This window comes from Chenopodium quinoa, unplaced genomic scaffold (genome assembly GCF_001683475.1).
Source record: "Chenopodium quinoa cultivar QQ74 unplaced genomic scaffold, ASM168347v1, whole genome shotgun sequence".
Classification (NCBI taxonomy): domain Eukaryota; kingdom Viridiplantae; phylum Streptophyta; class Magnoliopsida; order Caryophyllales; family Amaranthaceae; genus Chenopodium; species Chenopodium quinoa.
In genome coordinates, this window is record NW_018742329.1 from 7,376,092 (window position 1) to 7,392,513 (window position 16,422).

Genomic DNA, 16,422 nt, shown 5'->3' on the forward strand with positions numbered 1-16,422 from the left:
AGCTCTTATAAAAAATTTTCCCACCAAAACTAATAATGACATTTTTTTTTTCAACAAAAATAAAATTTTTGAAAATGGTGAATTAATTATTTTGTATCCTAGCAGATTTTATATTTAAAATGACTAATTATGCAAATTCCATTGGAGAAATTAAAGGAAGGTTGGATTGTTTTATTTTCTTATAAACATTATAACTTTCTCCTACTTCGTATATTTTATACAGATTATATGAATTGAGGCTTCCACTCTTTATTAATTAATCAATTTATTAGATTTTGCTTAAATTATTTGTACTACGTACATATTAAACACAAGTAAGCACAAAAAATATTGTTAAAATCGTGCATCGCAGGAGCCTAATCTAGTTAAATATTAATTTTCCTACCCATTATTAACATTTTTGTTTAAAAAAGGGTTGCAAATAAATTTATGTAATTCAAAATTTAGCAAAATAAAAAGGAGATGACATAATAATTTAAATTTTAAATGTAAAAAAATAAATTTCAAAAAGCACAAAATAATTTAATTAAGACTTTTGAAGAGTTTGCCGCAAAAAAACAGATTTTTGGGTCTAAATGTCGCCTATTTTTAATACCAAATTGTCGTATTATGTTAATTTTTTTTACCAAATTATCGTCGGAGTGATTTTTTTTTTTTTACCAAATTGTCGTGAAAGGTCTCTCTCTCTTTCTTTTTTTAAACCAAATTGGTCAATTAATTCTTTACTTTTCTCATAGAAAATTACATAATTATGAAATAAGCTAATTAGGGGTGTCCATTATTCGGATAAAAACCGAAATCCGAAATCCAATTCAATCCAATCCAAACCGAATTATTAATTAAATCGGATAAGATCGAATTGGAATTTTTAAAAATTCGGATTTTCGGATTTTCGGATCGGATCGGATTGACCTTGTTTGGATCCAAAAAAAGGAATTAATCGAAATATAAAACCATACTTTTTACAAATGAGGATTGTTTAAATTAATCATGTAAAATTATGTTAATAATTACATCAATATTAATTATGTATTACTATGTTTTCAATACTTGTATTAATCTTGTACAACTATGTTTTCAAGAATAAAATTTTTGTAATTACTTTTTATTTTTATAATCTTTTTACGCTCTAATTATTTGCAATGTATTTTAATTTGGATTTTCGAATCTGATCCAAATAACCAAATTATAATTCGGATTGGATCGGATTGAATTGATAAGAAATTCGGATCGGATTGAACTTGAAAATCAAAAACCGAATTTTAATTCGGATCGGATTGGATTTGGCCTAAATCCTAACCGAAACCAAATAGACACCCTTAAAGCTAATTGTATTACTTTATACAATCCATGCTTTACACTGGTCAATAGAATAATTTATTATCATATGTTGTAATTGCTTAAAATCTCAAGCCACATGAGTAAAGTTTATTATTCTTACAATTTTTTATTTTTTTTTATTTTTTTTTTTTTTTTTGTCCAGTAACCCCACTTGTTTTAGTTGATGTAAATTTAATTCAGTTTTCGTAAACTCTTCGTTGAAAGTGTACCATTTAAAAAAAAAACAATTGATGTACTCCACAAAAGATACTAAGGGTCTATTCTGATTTACTGAATTGAACTGGACTGAACTGAGTGGGACTGAATTGTTTATGAGAGAAGAAAATTAGAAACTGAAATGAACTGAAGCTGAACTAAACGAAGGTGAAATTAAGTTGAAGAGAACATGTCCTAACACAATATGTATACTAAAAACCAATGTCAACAAAACAAATATACACCCAACTGTAAAAAATTTACATTCCAAGTACATACTTACACTATGCCATTTAATTTACAACTTCCAATAATCCAGTCAATATATCTCCCCCCTCAAATGAACCTCCTCTTCTTAGTTCTTTTCATATGGGTCGATATTTTTCGAAAATTTACCTATTCAAGTGCCCATATTTGCAAGGCATAGGGAGTAACACGAATGAGTGAGTACCACCAAATGCCAATGACTATATTGTATTGTAGGACACCCTTGTTCTCCACTCTACCAGATTCTTAGACAAATTTGACACTAATCATTCAAATCTCGAGACAAAATTATCTTTGTTTTTGAGCTAATTTTTCAAACCCCAAAATCCAAGGACACACACCCTTATGTTTCGTTTTCTTACTCCTTTCAGCATCATCTGCTAGAACTTCTTTATTGGCACCATTTTCCTTACAAACTGTCGTTTTTTCTGCAACCTTTTTTTCAGAAAAATCCAAGATTCTCACTTTTTGACATTACATTCTCACTTCTCACTCAAGATCTATCAGTGGTTCTTTTTTCCCCATTTTTAGTGAATTTTAATTTTTTTATGATTGTATTTTCTGGCCATGGTTCTGTTTTTGGCAGTATTTTTGTGCTTTTTTGATGTGATTGGAGCTGCTGATAGTAATCTTTCTCCAAAGGGTGTCAACTATGAAGGTTTGCTTCTAAAACCCATTAATTTAATCATACTTTTTTCCTTAATTTTTGTTTTCATTTTATATTTTTGGGATTATTTCAATGTTTGTTGTTTAGCTGCAAAACCCCATTTATTGAATCTTTATTATTTGCTGGAAGTTTTGTAATTTTTATGTGATTAATATGAATTTTTTGATTTGGGGTTACATTTATAGTGGCTGCATTGATGTTAGTGAAGAACAAGATGAGAGATGAAAAGTACCATGTTCTTGATGGTTGGGATATTAATTCAGTTGATCCTTGCACTTGGTATATGGTTGCTTGCTCTAATGATGGTTTTGTTATCTCTCTGTAAGTTGCATTATTTTCCAAGTTTTTATCTCCCCAAAAATCACAATACTATTTTGAAAATTTGTATTCTATGCTTGAATTTGTGATTTTTTTTTCCACAGTGATATGGCTAGTATGGGATTGTCAGGAACCCTATCTTCTAGTATTGGGAACTTGACACGACTTCGCTCAGTGTAAGTTCCCTGTTATTTGTTAAGGACAGAGATATAATTAGGCAATAATATTGACAGTTATGGCTCTATTTGATTGAAGAATGAGGAGCTGTTGTTTATGAGATGTTTGTCTTTATGAATGTTTCTGTACTTTCTGTTTTTGGATTACAATTTTGTTTATTTTGTACATTTTCTGAAATTTTTGGTGCATTAAATGAGACCAGCCCCTTCACGAGAATGTGTAGATTTTTAATGAACCATCAGTCTTTACCATTATACAGTAGTTGATTAGTTGATAGTTCTTGCCGGAGATTCCACTGTCGGCGTCATTTAATGCATCTTTGTGTGGATAGTTTACAGTTGGTTTTATCTGTTTTAAATTATCTTATATGGTCCCAACCTATAATTTGATTGTTTTAAAAAAGGGGAGTATGGGTGCTGTCATGCTAATAATAGAGATGAAATTTAATGTATGTGTTCATTGAAATGCATTACATGCTCACTGAAATTGAAGTGTGAAATTATTACATAGGATGTTTTTATGCTGATATTAGACTTAATTTCTCTTCCATTTCCTTAATTTAGTACCTTATATGACGGATCCTAGAGGTACTTCCTGCTTTGCCTTTAATCAGTTGGTTGTTGATGGTCAATTGATTTATGTAGACGGGAAATGACCACTTTCTTCCAAGTTTATCACTTTTCTTACCTGCAAGTATTATAGATTTGAATTCTAATTACTAATCATATTGCTCCATAGCATATTCACCTGCATGCAAACTTCTATTGACAATAACATTTCAAACCTTTAGGCAGGACATAAACCTGAAGAGAATTACAATTTCCTTTAGGTTATGTTTGGATAACAAAAAATGGAAGGAAAGGAAAGGAAGGGAAAGGGAGGGAGACAAAGTTCCTTGTTTGGATAATATGTTGGGGGAGGGAAGGGGAGGGGGAGGGAGGGATCCATTTTCCCTCCTCCTTTAATAAAGACCATCCCTTCAAAATTGGAGAGATTTGGAGGGAAAATGGAGCTCATCATTTCCTCCACTTTCCCTTCCTTCCCCTTCCTCCTATTTCCCTCCCTTCCATTTGCCTTCTAATTTGTTATCCAAACATAGCGTTAATAAAGGCAAAATAAAGAAGATGTTTTAGATATGATGGTTGCTGAATTATCATAGGTGGCCTAGGATATAACTTTATTTCCTAGGCTAATTACATCTTGAAACTGCAGCTTGCACTGGTTGGCATAACTTGTCTAATTACATTGTGCTCTACAGTTCGATGCAGAACAATCAGCTGTCTGGTCCAATTCCAGACGAGATTGGGAAACTCCAAGAGCTTCAAACTCTCGACCTCTCAGGTAACCAGTTTAGTGGTGAGATTCCTGACTCGATTGGTTACCTCAGCCGTCTAAATTACTTGTAAGTATAGCTTTTAAGTTTTGTTTTTTCACCTTCCTTCTAATGTGACCTTTAATATGACTCCTGTGCAATATGCAGGAAATTAAGTAGAAATAAATTGTCTGGACAGATTCCTAAACGCGTTGCAAATCTTTCAGGTCTTTCATTCTTGTATGTCTCCTGTCACTAATATTGTTTGTTATCTTCTGTATGATTATTGTTGGCGCTGAAATGAAATTATGCATTTGGCAGGGATTTGTCATTTAACAATCTCACTGGTCCCACGCCAAGAATATTAGCAAAAGCATACAGGTATAGACCTTTCTACTGTTAAATCTTGTTGAATTTCTCTACTCTACTCCATAGTAGATCTGTGCTTGTTGTTGCTGCTGCTACAAACTATTTGGCACTTTTATAAGACTGACTATTTGGTAGTGGAAGCTACGGAGTAAGAGAAGAAGATGGAGATTAAGATGATGATCTGGAAAATGGATTTAATAGATAGAAGTTTAGTATTGGGGAAGACAAAAAAATTTGGGGATACGTAATAGCTGCATTTTCCTCTTTCTCACATTGGTCTCTCTCTATATATACATGTTCTGCATCCTTTTCTTCCTTCTCTAGTCTTACCATTTCTTTTTACCAAGCTACCTCATAAGACTATAAGAGAATTACATTGTCATTCCCAATAGTGCCCCTACCACCTATGTTACTCGGACTCTTTCATTAACCTCACGTGTCTGTGTCGACACGACACGTGTCGGACACCGACACTTGGACACTTCATTTTTAACTAAAAAACAACTTTTATCAAGAAAATGGGAGAGTCCGATGCTTGGACACCTGTGTCTAATTTGACACTTCATCCGAGTCCAAGTAACATAGCCTACCACTAAGTCAATTTATTACAGCATACTAAAGCGCTATCTAAAGACCTTATTTGTCTCATAGTGCATAGGACTGCAATAAGTCTGTGAAATACAAAACCGATGGGCGGTTTGCGTCCATACTCCATAGAGAACAAGGTATTAAAGATTTCAAATAAAGATAGAGTATCAAGAGACAGAATGAAGAAGCTTCATCCATATAGAGCTTATAGACTGAGGTATTGGTGGGTTTGTATAGAGAAAGTGTGCCTTTCCTAGAAAATTTTACCCTTCATGAAAAATCTCATTTATCTATCATCAAATCATGACCATTACCAATTGGCTACAATTGTTATCCACAATTTTATCCTTAATTTACATAGATGTATCCCCTATCATGTTTTTTCATGAACTTAAAAATTAATTAATTTATAATTATAGATTGTGTAGTTAATTTAGAAATTGCAAAATTTCAGAGTTGATGATGTAATTTCTAGTCTTACTACTTGTGAGCTGATGGAGATTGTGTGCCGCTTTGAGAAACAATAACACTTGTTGCTTTGATACAACTGATATTTAATTATGTAAAATGGTTATTAGAAGGTTATAAAACAACAAGAAGAAACATGCTAGCGCTTAGCCGGTGATAATGAGCTGCTATTGGATCTTCTTTCTCCAAATGTGTTCAATTTGTTTGTTATTATCTGAGGTGGACATTAACACTTTGTATCATAATGTTTAATCACTAAGTATGATTGCATGTTACACAGAAATCGTATTAAATTGTTCACTAATGCTATCAAGTTTTTCTCTCCTCACTATAAATGAGTTATTATGAGTGACACATTGCATTTGTATGTAGTGTGACAGGGAACACATTTCTTTGCTCTTCTTCTTCTTCTTCCCAAGTTTGCATCAATGGAAAGAAGCCTGAAAATGGTATCTCTCTCTCTCTCTCTCTCTCTCTCTCTCTCTCTCACACACACACACACACACACACACACACACACACACACACACACACACACAGACTCACTCACTCTCTCATTGATTTACTTGTGTTACCTAATCTTTTCCAGACACAAGTCATACAGCTATCTCAAAATCAAGTCATCATCGTCGATGGGAAATCCCAGTGGCTGTTGGTGTTGGCTGCACATTTGTGATTTTGATATTGCTGATAATTGGATGGGTCCACTACTACAAGTCCCGTCTTCTCATGACATCATATGGTATTCTCTGAAGCTAAAATATGTTCATCTTTTTCTTTTTTTTAGTTTAATTTATAATTTGTTTGAGTGTTTATATGATGATAACTATGGTGTGAAAACCTCTGATTATTGGAATATGCAGTGCAGCAAGACTATGAATTCAGTATTGGTCATGTGAAGAGGTTCTCGTTTCGTGAACTTCAAGCAGCTACAGGAAACTTCAATCCCAAAAATATACTAGGAAAGGGTGGTTTTGGGGTTGTCTATAAAGGTTGTCTACCAAACAAGACTATGATTGCAGTTAAAAGGCTGAAAGACCCCAGTTTCACCGGTGAAGTACAATTTCAAACAGAAGTGGAGATGATTGGTTTAGCTTTACATCGGAATCTTCTGCGTTTATATGGATTTTGTATGACACCTAATGAGAGATTGCTCATATATCCTTACATGCCAAATGGAAGTGTTGCAGATCGGTTGAGAGGTTGGTCTTTATTTTCTTTCCTTATCATCTTTAATCATGATTAGTTGCTTCTAGCAATTAATGTTTAAATTCACCTTCACTTTCTTGTTTGAGTGAAATAATTAAAAGTTTTTACCCGTAAGCTTGCAGTTCAGAATGTATATTAATCAGTAGATGGTTTGCTTCTTTATATTTTTGTTACATACTTACATGAACTCGAGTTTGAGCATAGTATTCAATATGGTTACTTGTCAAAGTTTCAGAATCTTACACTTTCTGAAATTTTACATGTTTTGACCTATATTGATACCAGAAAATTATCGTACTTGGGTTTACTTGTCACATATCCGATATAGATATGCATATGAAATGATGAATATGTGTACTGTCTCTTTGTTCAATTGTGTATGAAGTACAAAGTCTACAAACTATGCTGTAACAGTAATCTTTGACTTTATGATGTGGATCTGCTTTCTAGCTTGCTCATTTCTTTTCATGAGAAAACTTGCATATCCAATGCTTAATAGCTGGATATGTAAGCTCTCTTACCATCAGATGCATTTTGATGAAGTCTAGGAAAATCGGTGCATTCTTACTGTTAATGATAAATTTTATTTATTTATATTCAGATCCATGTGGGGATAGGCCTACTTTAGATTGGTGCAAGCGCTTGCATATTGCTCAGGGAGCTGCTCGTGGACTCTTGTACTTACATGAGCAGTGCAATCCAAAAATTATTCATAGGGATGTGAAAGCTGCTAACATCTTGCTTGATGAGAGTTTTGAAGCTGTTGTGGGAGACTTTGGCCTTGCAAAGCTTTTGGACAGGAGAGATTCTCATGTTACTACTGCTGTGCGTGGTACTGTTGGTCACATTGCCCCGGAGTATCTTTCAACTGGGCAATCTTCGGATAAAACTGATGTCTTTGGATTTGGCGTTCTACTTTTGGAACTTGTTACAGGGCAAAAGACAGTAGATGCTGGCAAAGGTCAGGCTCAGAAGGGAATCATGTTTGACTGGGTAAGTTATGCCCGCTTTACAATTAGATCATTTTATTTCCATTCACATTACATATGCTTGTTTATGAAGAGTAAGTTATATAATCTCCTTCTGGAGTAATTTACTAGGCCATCATTTGATTGGCAATAAATCATGTTGGACTTGGAAGTCCATGCAAAGTGAGAAAAGTACGGAAGAGGATAAGGAAGTGATTCACATGTATACAACTCCCTTTATCGTCCCACCCCCTTTCCAATGGCTTGGCTTGCAAAGCGGGGTTGAGTTGACTCGGGAGGAATTCAGTCCAGTAGGGTCTTTTTCATCTAAGTTACCTACAAATACATCTTACCTACAACAAAAGTATATGTGCATATTGCTTAGTATGTTTTGTTCACTTCTTTGCTCCTTTTATTTATTTTTTTATAGGTGAAGGCATTATATGAAGAGAAGAAGTTGGACGTGCTTGTGGACAGGGATTTAAAGGGATATTTCAATGCTGATGAGCTAGAGAAAACGGTGGAATTGGCTCTTCGGTGTACTCAAGCTAATCCTAGTCTCAGGCCAAAGATGTCTGAAGTTTTGAAGATTTTAGAAAGTATTGCAGGGCAATCTGTACATGGAGATGAATTGCATGCCAGAAGCTCTCTTCCTGAGGATAGATCTTGTATTACCAGTTTCTCTAGGAATTACAGCGATGTTAACGAGGAACATTCCTTTGTATTCGAAGATATTGAGCTATCTGGCCCTAGATGATTCGCATTGTAATTATTGTATGAATGGCAAATAGTCCTATGATTTTGTAAATTGCTTCTTTATCTCTAAATAATACATCAGTTCACATTTTCACATTTGATTCCAAATCATTCATCAAGAAATTGAATTGAAAGGCTAAAATCATCAATTCATCTTGCCACAGAATGGGGTTAAATTCTTAAGGTAGTTTTCTTGTTGGAGAGTGAATTGAATATCAAGCGCTTAAAAAAAGCCCGTTGGCTACTTGGCTATATGGTTCCAACTTTTCACCACACCATCTCGCGTACGGCCGTTGCCATAGGCAACGATTGATTGCCATCTATTTCTATATACTCGCAACAAAATGACTTTAAATACATTTTTTTTTGGGTGTGTATAATAATAGAAAGGGTACTTAAGAGTACCTTAATAGTGCAAACAGAAGAAGTAAATCAATAAATGACAAATTAAGGTCCCATCAAGAAGATGATAATTTTAAACTGTCAGATGAATAAATGGACTAACAATCATAGATATTCCAAAAACAAAAAAACACGAGTATTAATCATAGAGTAAGTTGCTTTCTATTTGCTCACCACAATTTTAAAATCCTATATTATGACTGATCTTAGGCCTCAAACCTTAGCCACTAATATACCTATCAAATAAATATGCACCTAAATATTTATGAACTAAAACAAAGTCAACGACATCCAAAATTAAATGTAAGAAAAAAAAAAAAAATCAAACACGTAACAGCCTAACAGGTGAGCATCCATAATGATCAGCAGCTATATGGGCTGCCACATCATTATTTCCCAAACTACATAATAACAAGCTAATAATTTTTTTTTAAAAAAATTATTTACTTATTTAAAGTGGACAACACATAGTTTGGGACTTTGGGTTAAATGAAACTACATACATAGCTTTACAAAGTTAGGTAGTCTCACCTGAAATATTTTATACACACTCAGGTGTAGCGTGCACCCAACTAACACAAAGTTAGATTTTTTTTCTTCATTTGATGATTAAATGGAATATAATCATCAAAATAAGAACAAAATGTTCATGAGTGTACCATGCACCGGGGTGTATATAACCATCTCAAAAATTACAATCCTTGTAGCTCCACAATGGTGAATTACTAGCTCTAACTATTTTAAATCAGGCAAGAATTTATTTACAACCATTTTGGATGGATGGAAGCGCAATTTCCATCTCACTTTTGGAGTCCTCGGGTTTATAAAATTTGTGTTACTTTAATATGAACTTTTTGTTATTTCAATTTATATACTACCTCCCTTTTTATTTAGGTGACACGTTTTGACTTTAGCATTATTCACACATCTCCCGTTGACCGTGTTTTATGCTTTATACGTAATGAAAAATATAATCATGTGAGATCTTGTTAGATTCGTCACGTTATATACTTTTAAAATATCAACTTTTCATAATTTTTGCTTATCGATAATTAAAGATATTAATAATTGACTAAAGAAACGTGTCAACTAAAAAGAAATGGAGGAAGTATATGTTATTTTTAAATAATAAAGTACATGTTATTTTATATTTGCAAGCTAGTTTTTTTTTTTAATCCAACATTGATCATTTCACTATACTCTAGGTTTATAAAATTCATGTTATTTTTATATGTTGTGAACTTCTATTATATATCATGATCCAGGAGTATATAATACTAACTTTGGCTGGATGCTCAGGCGAAATGCCCAATATAATAATTCCAATTTCCCATAAATTAACAAAATAGGTTAGCTCTATTTGTTTATATAACTATATACTACTTATGGAAGTATATTGTAAAATTCAAGATCTTTAACAAATAACTTTTTCATATTAAACTAATGTGTATAAGTTAATGAATAAATTTATACTCCCTCCATCCCTTATACATGCCTTTTTTGGGGGTTTCAAAACTACATTTCTATTTTTACTTATAGAATGTAATTTTTGACAATATTTTCTTTTTTTGACAAGTTGTCATTATTTTTCTTTTAATTTTTTTTTGTACTTTTGACATCATTTTCCAACGCTTTCTCTCTTCATCTTTTCAATAATGAGTGAAGTATAATACTAAGTACTAAACTTTGCAATTTGTTGCAGATTGAGTACTCATCTTTCACTTGTTGCAGATTGAGTACTAAACTTTGTACTCAACTTGTTTTACCTGTTGTAGTAGGTTATACAAGCAATTAAAAAACTAATTTTTATTAGCTGTAATAAAAACATATATACAAAAAAAAAAAAAAAAAAATTCTTTTCAAGGATTAGTTCAGATTATTTTTTTTTTGCCAAATTTACCAAATTTGCTCAGAAATCTGGGTAAAATCCTTCTCAACTCCAGCCTTTATCTAATCTTACACGCTTTCTTTACAAATTTGATATCTGGGTTTTAGCATACCAGTGTCTAACTCCAGCGCTACTCACTCGTAGACATTGCATCATCTTCCAATTGAAAAACCCATTACTGAAATTACCTCTAAACCAATGTTGAAGAAGCTGTCGAGTTCTAGTTACCTACCGTTTCAAGACCGTATTGTTACGGAAGCTTTGTTGTTGATTCTTAAACTTGTATTTGAGTCTAGATTTTCGTCGAAATCACACAGTTTTCGACTCGGGCGAAATGCTCATACTGTAAGTAGGACTATTAGGAGTAATTTTGCTGGGTATCTTTGGTATTTGCAAGGTGATTTAAGTGAGGTTTTGGAGAATTTTGATAAGGATTTAGTAATGAATTGTGTGGAGGAAGTTGTGAATGATAAAAGGAGTGACCTAAGTGAAGTATAAGCAAAAAAAAATTGCTTAAACCGGTTGAAACAAGTTACAACAGGTTACTTGCCGGAATATTCCCTCCGATTAGTACTCTCCCAAAGTTAAGTACCCAAATTGCCACTTTTGAAAGTTGAGTCCCTTATTTGCAACTTTTGGCAAAGTTGAGTACCCACTATTATACTTAACCCTTTCAATAATTACCAACTACTTTTCTTTCACTCTATCTCTATCTAACCCTACATGTATATTTGTACTTCCCAACCATGACTTTTAAAGAATATCTAAGGCCCCGTTCTTTAGAGCTGCTCTGCTCTGCTTCAATCTGCTCTGCTCTGATTAAAAATAATTCTAATAATAATAATAAAATATGCTTTGCTCTGCTCTGCTTCAATCTGCTCTGCTCTGCTAAAATCTGCTCTGCTCTACCCAGAAGCTCAAAAGAACAAGGCCTAAGTTCATTAAGTTCCATGTAAAATGAAAAATAGACATGCATGTAGATAAGGATAGGAGAGCGAGTACGGAGTAATTGTTTGTAGGAGAGAGAAACTTCGCAAAAAGATGTTACTAATAAGTAAAGAAACAATAAATAATAATGATTTCATGTTAAAACTTAAAGTTTTTGCAAGTAGTCAATTGAAAAGAAGATATGAGTACAAATGTACAAATACAATAATTGTGCAAATATTTTCAAGTAGAGGGATGCTAAGAAAATTCTCCGTTAAGTAGACATTTTTTTTAAAAAAAAATTATCCATTTATTGGTTTGGAGATAGCCACAAAAGCAATGATGTAGACGTGATTTGATTTTGAGAGTACATCCTAAAACTTTAACTAAATAAGGTAGTTGACATTCATTCTCTATAATCATTGTATTCTAAGTTCCTAACACAATACAATATTCGCCTTAACTTTTTATACTAATTAATTAGTGTAAATGAGGTTAGTTGAAATATTTTGGTCACTTTTCTTACTAATATATACAACAAAGTGAGAGTGAGAGCGAGAGATAGCTTAAGTGGTTAGAGCTCCTTTTCCGATTCCAAGAGATCTTGGAATTGATTCTCATCACTCGCCCTTGTGGCTCTCCAAACACACACACACACATACACACACACACACAAAGGGTTATTGTAATTTATAAAATGGTAATATTATATGTAACCCTTAGGACTAAGAACAAACATGTTATTTTCTAATAATTTGATATTAATTTAGGAATACATGCTAAAATCACACGTAAACTAATGTAACTAATGTCATATTTTCGCGGCTTGTGAAAAAAGTCATATTTTCATTTTTTTTTCCATTTTTTGCTCCATATATATGTTGCCCCGAGGGTTATGAGATAAATATATTAGGGTAACATAATTTTTTTAAACATTTTTTGTAACTTTTTATTTATTTATTTATTTTGTGCGCACACACTTTATGAAACTATTGTTGGATTATTCTTAATGTGTACTTTCATAATCTTTAACTCTTGTCATTCTTTTTTACATGTATGATATATAAATTTCAAGAGTCATATATAAGGAGCTAAAAGTGAAAGTAATAAATAAAATAAATATTAATCACTAATTCTAATATGAGATCAGCCCACAATGTAGCCACTTCACATAAGACAATTTATTTATTGAGTAATAAGGGTTGCATATGGGGATGATCAAATGGGGTTATTAAGATGGATGAGGTTATTCCAATAGAAAATATTGGGGTACTCTAATAAGCTAGTGTATTTTTCCATTAATTGTTAAAACAAGTTATATATATATATCATACAAATGAGATAACTCTTTATTATTGTTGTTGTTGTTATCATAAAACCTACAAAGTCAATCAATTTATAAGAAATTGGTGGAAAGCCGAGATATTATTATTATTATTATTATTATTATTATTATTATTATTATTATTATTATTTGTTTATTTATTTATTTATTTAATTTTTTAAATAAAAATCGATGTTACTTAACCAGCTTGTATATTAAATTGAGGTTTCTAATATGAATAAAATTAGGGTATGTTTTGATTTACTGAACTAAATTGTTTATGAGAAAAGAAAGTTAGGAACTGAACTAAACAGAAATTAAGTTGAAGAGAACATGTCTTAAGTTTACTCTTACTTATAAATGAGAAAGTTGATACTCCGTATTAATAATCCATATTATACTAATAAACAAATGTGACCACATTATGTTATAACCATACATTAAATATGCTGAGCTTTAATTTTGTCTACCAACATGTTATTTGGCCATTTATTTTTAAAAGGAAAAATTAGAAAATAACACCATAAATTTCTCAAAAATTGGATTATAATTCCACAAAATATCAGACATTTATTATAACACCCCAAAAAAAAAAGGATTTCACCACCATCTAACAGATTTTTGGATGAAATTCGTTAGTAGGACCCACCAATTACACGTGTGACTCATTGATTAGTTAAAAGAAAAGGAAATTTTTTAAAAATAGCAACCTAAACCCTTAACTAGCCCCACCATCGGCAACCCTGCCACTACAGCCGATAACTCCTCTACTGATACCATCCCCACCGTCGGCACACCCAGCCACCGTAAACCCCACCCGAGCCAACCTTGAAACACCCCAACCTCCGAAAATCCCACCAACCCAACCTTGAATCACCCTAGCCATTGAAAACCAACGTTTAAACCCCAACGATTGAAATTAAAACGACCGAAAACCCTAACCCAGATTTGCCGATTTTTTGGCCATTGTGCGAGTTGGTGCGATGCGTGAGGTGGTTTTTTGACTTTTTGGGTATGTTAGGGGAGCGCCAATTGGTTGGGTCTGTGCGGTGCATGAGATGGTTGCGCGGCTGGTTTCCTTTGGTGAGTTGGTGCGGTGCGTTTGGTGGTTGTGGGGGCTAGGGTGATTTTCGGAGAAGATGAATGGGGGAAGTGGTGAAGTTGGTAGTTTTAGTAGGGTCACGGTGTTCCGACGACTGGATTTGGGCCGTCGACGACGGGGGGTAGGTGGTGGCTGGGTTAGGTTAGGGTTTAGGGTTTTTTTTTATATTTAAAATATTATTTTTTTTAAAAAAACAATCAATGAAGGACATGTGTTTAGAGTGGGCCCTACTAACGGATTCTATCCAAGATTCCGTTAGATGGTTGTGAAATCTAATTTATGGGCTTTCCTCTTGTGTTATACTCCCTCCGTCCCCTTTTATAGTCACTTATGCCATTTTTTGTAACCCAAAATGTTAGTCACATTTGTTTTTTCAAGTGCTATTAATATTATTTTTTTTTACCAAAATTCTCTCTCAGTTGTAAAAATATTTGTGTAAATTTAACTTTCTCATGTACTTTAATTACTTTCGCTCTCTACTTTCTTGCATACCCAATGTAAATTTACTTTTTCAATGTACTTGTGCTACTTCTTATGTATTTTTATTAATTCTCGTGATTTTCTACCAAAAGTGACTATGAAAAGAGAACGGAGGGAGTAATAAAAATTTGAGATTTATAGTGTTATTATCAAATTTTTGAGAAATTATGATGTCATTTTCTAATTTTTCCTTTTATGGTGTTAAAAGGAAAAATTGACCTCAATAATATCATCTACGGTTTGGGTGCATCTAAATGGATGCAACCGGCATCATGTACTATAAGTTTGGGTGTATGAAAAGACACAAATAACATTAGAAATGAAATAAATACTCCCTGTGTTTTTTAATACTTGCTCTACTTTCTTTTTTCGGCCATTTTTAAATACTTGCTCCATTTTCTTATTTGAAAAGCTTTTATAATATTTAATTCAATTCTCTCACTTAGTGGACCCTATATAAATCATATTTTATTAATTTCATATTCTCTCTTCTCCGATTCTCTCCACTATTTTTGCCTTTTACTACCTCCGTTACATATTATTTGCAACGATTAGACATTTTTTCTCTCTAATTTATGTCAAATCGTTGCAAATAATATGTAACGGAGGTAGTATAATTTTTTTATTCTTCCACCTACCCCACAACATCCATATTTTATTACTTTCTCCAATTTCTCCTAAAATTCCGCACATGGAGAAATGGAGCAAGTATTTAAAAATGGAGGGAGCGTACAATACTATTTCTTCTACTACCTCCGATTTTTTTTAATTACAACTTTGGTATATTTTATATCTTTCAAATAATACCCAAAATTGCAACTTAAAAAAGTCGGAGGTAGTAATAAACATTGGAGTAGTATGTTATTTCTCGCACATATGTCCAGGTAGTTCATGAAATGATCAAATGACATAGATAGATCATCATATGTGAAATAAAATAGTAAATTGTGTCATTTCATATAGGTCATTATTGCAATAATTTCATAATTTGTGTTCTGGACTACGCCCAAGCTTATAGTTCATGGTGTGAGTTGCAACCATCTAAGATTGTGTTATTGGGTTAGACTTGGCAATTTTGACCTAGATCTGATGACTTGAAAATAAATCACCTGAAATTGACATGATTCGACCTGATCCAAAAAAATGGAGTTGACCCGATCCTGACCTGATACCTGCAACGGTTGATCCGAAGGTGACCCAAACCTGAAATGGCCCGACCCAAAATTGACCTGAAATGACCCGAACTAAAATTATCTTATAATTGAACTAAAAATGTCTTGTGCCAAAATAACTCAAATAATTGTTCATCTTCAACTGTAGCCAAGCTCATGAACCGAATTGATAGTTCTTATTATAGCAAAAATAAAATATAAAATTATAAACATAACCTGACCTGGCATACTTGATTCAAAAATGACTCAACCCGAAATTAACCCGATCTACATATGACCCGAACGACCTATTTTCCAGGTCTATATTGGCTGCACACAATCCATAATTGGTGCTATCAAGACGACTTTTACCTTAAAATTAAGGAAAAGGATATACATAACCCTTGTATAGCAGTATAAGAAGCTAAAAAATAAAAATAATGGGAAAAAGTTAACATTATTCGGTTATTCCTAACTTAGAGCCTGTTCACATTTACTGAACTGAACTAAACT

The 16,422-nt window shown here is 32.8% G+C and overlaps 1 protein-coding gene across 1 annotated transcript; it reads left to right on the plus strand.

Moving 5' to 3' along the window:
- The first annotated feature begins 1,972 nt into the window (after window positions 1–1,972).
- LOC110691458 (probable LRR receptor-like serine/threonine-protein kinase At5g45780) lies at window positions 1,973–8,729 on the plus strand. Its single transcript, XM_021868400.1, has 11 exons — window positions 1,973–2,461; window positions 2,656–2,791; window positions 2,893–2,964; window positions 4,224–4,367; window positions 4,446–4,517; window positions 4,599–4,658; window positions 6,075–6,151; window positions 6,292–6,444; window positions 6,566–6,904; window positions 7,513–7,904; window positions 8,310–8,729. Exons 1-11 carry the CDS (start codon window positions 2,371–2,373, stop codon window positions 8,634–8,636), a joined length of 1,863 nt encoding a protein of 620 aa, XP_021724092.1. The 5' UTR covers window positions 1,973–2,370; the 3' UTR covers window positions 8,637–8,729.
- Window positions 8,730–16,422: the final 7,693 nt, after the last annotated feature.

Coding starts and splice junctions, on each gene's coding strand:
- LOC110691458 (XM_021868400.1), top strand. CDS start 2,371: ATGGTTCTGTTTTTGGCAGTATTTTTGTGCTTTTTTGATGTGATTGGA. Junction 2,792..2,892: donor GATGGTTTTGTTATCTCTCT/GTAAGTTGCATT, acceptor TTTTTTCCACAG/TGATATGGCTAGTATGGGAT. Junction 6,445..6,565: donor TCTTCTCATGACATCATATG/GTATTCTCTGAA, acceptor TGGAATATGCAG/TGCAGCAAGACTATGAATTC.